The sequence below is a fragment of the Fulmarus glacialis genome, unplaced genomic scaffold (genome assembly GCF_000690835.1).
Source record: "Fulmarus glacialis isolate BGI_N327 unplaced genomic scaffold, ASM69083v1 scaffold4214, whole genome shotgun sequence".
Classification (NCBI taxonomy): domain Eukaryota; kingdom Metazoa; phylum Chordata; class Aves; order Procellariiformes; family Procellariidae; genus Fulmarus; species Fulmarus glacialis.
The window spans coordinates 9,628-15,694 of record NW_009205937.1 but is presented as its reverse complement, the minus strand read 5'-3'; the positions used below and the strand labels follow the sequence as shown (position 1 = coordinate 15,694).

The window sequence follows — 6,067 nt, the reverse complement described above, 5'->3', positions numbered from 1 at the left end:
GGCCCTATCGCCATGGCAACGCGGGGGTCAGCCGGCGTGTGGCACCCTGGGGGGGGTCCTGGCTCTGGCTGTTGCCATGGCGATGGGGTGACATGGTACTGGGTGCGTGACACCCGGGGGCAGGGGGGATTGCAGGCCCTGTTACCATGGCAACGTCGGGGGGGCAGGGGCCATGTGTCACCCCAGGGTGGTGGCCAGGCCCTGTCCCCCCCTCGCCCCGCGCTGAGGCCCTGTCCCCGTCCCCGCAGCATCGTGCACCTGTGCCTGCGCAAGGCCGACCAGAAGCTGGTGATCCTGAAGCAGATCCCGGTGGAGCAGATGAGCAAGGACGAGCGGCTGGCGGGGGCGAATGAGGGGCCGGGGCCCCACTTTTTTTTTGTCATTGAGTACTATGAGAACTTCCTGGAGGACAAGGCTCTCATGATCGCCATGGAGTACGCCCCAGGTGGGCCCTGATCTCCCCCAGACCCTGCAACTCGTTCCTCGGTGGGTCCAGGGGATGCCAAGCCCTCAGCTCTCCTTGGGTCGGGCTGCTGTGGCTCCATGTTGTGCTCCTTGTAAAGATCCTGTGCTTTGGACCCCCAAAGAGTCCAAACATGTCTCTCTTTAACAGACATTTTTGTAGAAAAGGATCTGGGGGTCCTGGTGGACACCAAGTTGACCGTGAGCTAACTGGCCGAGCACTGGCACAGGTTGCCCAGAGAGGTTGTGGAGTCACCATCCTTGGAGATATTCAAAAGACAGATCATGGTCCTGGGCAACCAGCTGCCTGCTTGAGCAGGGGGTTGGACCTCCCGAGGTCCCTTCCAACCTCAACTATTCTGTGATTCTATGCCTTACACCTGCTAATATCCAGACCAAAGAGATTTCTAACACCTCTGTCGCTGATAAGTGTGCTACCATCTGCCCTTGGCTTAGGTTTCACATACATTTCCCTGTGTCAGCTCTCAGCCACGCTGTTGGTCCCACAGCTCTGTGTGGGAAGCTGTGATTTCTAACGAGATTTGCTGTGAAGTTTAAGATGAAATCAACATTTGCATGAGGGTTTGTTAAAAGTTGTACATGAGCCCTGAATCTGGACCTCCCCTTCTCGACAGGGGCCTCTCCGTGCCACGTGGCCTCTCGGACTGCAAGAATTCTTTTGCAGAACAGGCTTATCTTGTTCTGCCATCCAGGTTTATGTCCTTCCTCGAAGAGCTGTAATTTTAGCATTTCTTTTCCTGCTGTCTTTGACAATATGTCAACAGTAACTTCTCTCTCGCTGTTTCTTCGTCCCACCAGCTGCGCTGCCATTGTTCTCCGCGTGGTCTCGGGAGCATTGGAGGATGTGCTGCGTGTCCCACCAGGACGTACTTTTTCCCATGCGCTTGTCTTGTTAAGATACCGTGGCTAAATCCCCCCAGCTTTTAGGCTGGGTTTGCGCTGCCCTGTGCAGCCACCCTTGCCGATAGCCCTTTGTTGTTCTTTGCAGGGGGCACGCTAGCGGAGTTTATTCATAAGCGCTGTAACTCCTTGCTGGATGAGGATACCATCCTGCACTTCTTCGTGCAGATCGTCCTGGCTCTCCACCACGTGCACACCAAGCAGATCCTGCACCGCGACCTGAAGACTCAGAACATTCTCTTGGACAAGCATCGCATGATTGTCAAGATCGGAGATTTTGGTATCTCCAAAATCTTGAGCAGCAAGAGTAAAGCCTACACGGTGGGTGGCCTGGCTTTGCAGGGGAACTACTTACCACCATGGCAGCAGGCTGGCAACTCTGGACTTGGCTCACGATAGTCTCTTGGAAGCTGCTGTAGGCAGCGAGGTTGGATGTAGCATACTTGCAATAGGCCACATCCATGTGCCGCAACGCTGCTTTGCTCCTGGGAGTTTATACAGGCTGATGTCTTCATGCCCAAGTTTGCTGCAGCTCTGTGGGCTGCAGAAAGGTGAGAAAGACCTGCCTGCCCAAGCCTGGGAGAGGATGGGGTGTCTGGGCCCACTGGTGAGGGTAGACAGGGTTCCTCCCACTGTCACAGTGGGAGGGGTGGTGTTTGCAGGCTCGTCTGACACATACTTGGCAACTGAATTCCTGCCTGTGCCCTGCCATCCTGCCTTGTCTTAATCTGCTCTCTCTGCTTGAGACGAGTATCATTCCCCACCTGGTCTAATCTGACTAGACGTTTATATCACGCTCATTGCTCTGGGCTCTGATTCTTTCAAGTGGATAGGAACAAAATCAGAGGTAATCTCTGTATGTGCAAAGGAGGTCGCCGGAAAGGCAAATCCTTGTGTTTTTTACTGAGATTGTCAGGCAGATGTTGACACCAGGGGACAAAAGCCCAGCTCCACTAAGCTTTGGTTGGTGGTGCTCTAGCCAGCCTGCGCGCTGGGCTCTAAACTGAGCCTTTCTCTTTCCACCTCGCTGCCCTAGTTTCACAGCATCATGGTAAATTTCTTTGTCTCTTCTAGGTTGTGGGAACTCCGTGCTACATCTCCCCAGAGCTCTGTGAAGGGAAGCCTTACAACCAGAAGAGTGATATCTGGGCTTTGGGCTGTGTGCTGTACGAACTCGCCAGCCTCAAGAGGGCTTTCGAAGCTGCGGTAAGAGGGATATGGTTCACATGTAGCGCAAGGAGCCGTGGCCTCTTACAGAGGTGAAAATGTATGCTTGGATCACTCTTCTCACTGAGCCTGGAGGTGTGAAGGCAGAGGGCAGTGCTGCGAATTTCTTGCTCCTTGGCCTCCCCTCTGACCACCCCGCCCCTGTATGTCTCTCTCTTGTTTTCTCTCCAGAATCTTCCTGCCTTGGTATTGAAGATCATGAGTGGGACGTTTGCCCCAATATCGGACAGATACAGCCCCGACCTGCGCCAGCTCATCCTTAGCATGCTGAACCTGGATCCTTCCAAGCGGCCCCAGCTGAATGAGATCATGGCCCAGGCCATCTGCATTCGGCCCCTTCTGAACCTCTACACTGATGTGGGCAGCGTCAAAATGAGAAGGCAAGTGATACCGCCACCTTAGTGTCCCTTGGGAGGTGGTTTGTCCCCATGCAGCTCTCCTGCGTTACCCAACGTGCAGCTGCTGCGGGCCGAGCCTGGCCCAGTGGCTCAGCGCCACGGCAGGTGCCACTGCAGGTGTGGGCTTGTCATCACAGTAACAGTGAATAGAGAGTTGTGAGCTCAGGGGGAAGCGAACTGATGCCAACTCCCCTCTCTCAGGTGGTTTAAAGCACCTGCCGAGGCAATTCTGTGAGCTATTCAGCCGTGGCTTCTGCTGCAGCTCTGCCCAGACCTTCTGTGATCCAGGCCTCTGCAGGACCTCTGGGGCCAAGCTGACATTAAGGACTGGATTTTGGTTTGGCAGGCCTGAAAAACCCTTGGCTCCGGTGCCGACAGTGACCCACAGCCGGACGGGGGGACGAGTGAGCAGTGCCAGGCCAAGGGGTAAGACCTGGCACAGTGACTTCAACACAGCTCCATTCAGAACGACCCTTTGCTTTGATGACAGGAGGTCAGAGATGCTTCTGGTCAGTCTCGAGCTTCTGGAGAGAGGAAGTTAAGAGACGTCACCTTCCCTGAGCCCTGGAGGAGCTCACAGGCACCTCGGCTCTGGGGACCAAGCAGTGCTCTTTCTCCAGCTGCCTCCTCTAGGTTTTGAACTCTTGAATCAAGTTTCTGCTGTCCCCAGCAAAGGCTGGAAACCAGCTGGGGGTGCTGAGGCGGGATGTCCCATCCTAGGGCAATGCAGCTGGCACTGGTAACAACTAGGCTAGCGCTGTCGTGGTGCCGCTTCCCTCAATTCTGGGATAAAATGCAAGAAGCAATTCCCATGTGCTTCTCTCAGCCCTGGCTGGGAGCTCCGCAGCAACCCCTTGCCAGCCTTGGATCGGTGCTGGTCCGGCCCCGCTGGCTGGCAGGCAGCTCTGCTGGCACCCAGACTGGCTGGTGTAATTTCTTTTCCTGTGGGAGGAGAGTCAGGGATCTGCGTTGATGATTTCTCTTTGACCCATAGGTGTTCGAAGTGGTTCAGCCAGGACAGGAATCCCTCCTCCGCTGTCATCCATCTACACCTGGGGGAGCGGGATCACCACCCCCCTCCGCCTGCCCATGCTTAACACCGAAGTGGTGCAGGTGTCTGCTGGCAGGACGCAGAAGGCCGGGGTCACCAAATCGGGGCGGCTCATCATGTGGGAGGTGAGTGGCGGGGAACCTGGGGCAGGCAGTGGCCGTGGAAGCCTCGGATATGCAATTTCCGAGGAGGAGACGTTTCTGCTCACTGCATAGGCCCTGGCGCTGCATCCCCCAGGACCGCTGTCCAGTCCAGAGTGCGGGTAACACTGCTAAGCCTGCGGGAAGGGGCTCATCTGAGTTCTCCAACCCAGCTCTTGCTGCGCAGAGGTGCAGCAGCCGACATGGCTTCTTTCCACCAGGCTCCCCCGATGGGTGCTGCGGGAGGCCCTTCTCTCCCAGGAGCCACCGAGCAGCTCCAGCCTCAGTTTGTGTCCCGCTTTCTGGAGGGCCAGTCTGGCGTGACCATCAAACACGTGTCCTGTGGTGATCTTTTCACAGCCTGCCTCACAGGTGAGCTGCTGCCTCCTGCCTTCGCCTGGCTGAGTCCCAGCCCCTCTGCGTGGCAGCTGGCTTGCAAATGCAGTGTGACTGCCTGGGGAGCCGGCTCAGAGAGGAACCCGAGAGATGCACTGGGCTGGGGTGACACGAAGGGCTCTGTGGCCTCTCATGTAACATCAAGCGGGGGTCAGAAATGGCAGGCACGGTCCTCCTGTGATGCCACACTGGTCAGCTTGGTCTCAAAGGTCTGTCTGGTGTGGGGAGGGCCACAAATTTGTTGTCCTGGCTGCACTGGTGTCACCTGAAGCCAGAACTGGCCGGTACAGTGGGGGCTGCAGCGTGAGGAGTGTCTGGGAAGTTCAGCTTTTCTCTGTCACATACTCTGTGAGAGTGACGCAGACACAAGCAGTGACCAGCGGTGACTGGCGTTGCAGTGAGAAGTCAGCGTGAGCTCCTGCAGGGCTGGTTGTCCTCAGCCTCAGGCAGGCAGGGTCTGAAGCCTCCTTAAAGTAGGCCAGGAGGCATTCTGGCTGGGAGGGGAGCACGCACACCAGCCTGAGGCCGTGTTTGTGGAGCAAAGCCCTCCCAATGGTCCTCTGGGAGCCCTGTTTGCACTTCTGCTGAGGATCAGGGCAGCAAATGACAGATATGCAACCAGCAAACTTCGTAGGCATGTGTTTGTCCTACCTCTCCATGGTGTTTCCTGCCACCCCTCTGCTGGGCGGCTGCTCAGTGAGTGGCTCTGTGTATTTAACACCTTGACAGACTATGGAGTTAGCAGCTCCTGCGTACACAGCTGCAATAATGTTATCTCAGTGCTCTCCTATCATCTGCTGTTTGTTTGGTGAGTTGTCGCAGCACATTGAGGAAGGCTTCTAGCCCCTGCAGCAAGTTATGAGTCAGAGTGGGTCCAAGCAGAGCCGCAGCCACAGCCCCATGGGCTGTGTGTGCCTTGCAGGGCCTCACGTGTGCCAGTAACACGACTTCTTTCTGCTTTTCCAGACAGGGGGATAATCATGACTTTCGGCAGCGGCAGCAATGGCTGTTTGGGGCACGGAAATTTCACGGACATAAGCCAGGTTTGTCGTGAGGATGCTGGGCGTGCTGGTCCTCCAAGGTAGAGGATGGATCATGTCTTCTGCGCCACATGAGAAGAGGGCTCATCCCATCTCCGGGGATGTGCATCCCAGGCATGCTGTGGCATCCGACCCCCTCCCCCTCCTCTCCTTGTCATTGCGGGTTTTAAAAGACCCAACCTGCCTCTCTCTTTCTCTCTCCCCCCCTACACAATGATCCCTTTGAGTGTGGGGGAAGTCAAGAGCTGCCTTGTGGTTGCTGTTGGCAGGCTCCCAGCTTGGAGGCTGCCTCCAATCACACACCTGCCTGCTTCACTCTTGGCCTGCAGCTGCCAGGGTTCACTGAGAAAAGTTATTTTTCAAAAGAGCCAGTATTTAAAGAAGAGCTGTGTGTTTCCGATTGGCTTGGAGCACTAGGGCTGAGGGCCCATC

At 56.2% G+C, this 6,067-nt stretch overlaps 1 protein-coding gene across 1 annotated transcript in view; it reads left to right on the top strand.

The window, feature by feature from the left end:
• Window positions 1–12: 12 nt before the first annotated feature.
• Window positions 13–6,067, top strand: part of NEK8 (NIMA-related kinase 8) — a 10,450-nt gene continuing 4,395 nt past the window's right edge. The window contains exons 1-8 of the mRNA XM_009575557.1: window positions 13–445; window positions 1,472–1,704; window positions 2,458–2,589; window positions 2,782–2,990; window positions 3,355–3,434; window positions 4,003–4,184; window positions 4,421–4,571; window positions 5,562–5,638. Of these exons, the coding sequence (XP_009573852.1) occupies window positions 13–445; window positions 1,472–1,704; window positions 2,458–2,589; window positions 2,782–2,990; window positions 3,355–3,434; window positions 4,003–4,184; window positions 4,421–4,571; window positions 5,562–5,638 (1,497 nt within the window). The remainder of the gene's footprint in view (window positions 446–1,471; window positions 1,705–2,457; window positions 2,590–2,781; window positions 2,991–3,354; window positions 3,435–4,002; window positions 4,185–4,420; window positions 4,572–5,561; window positions 5,639–6,067) is intronic.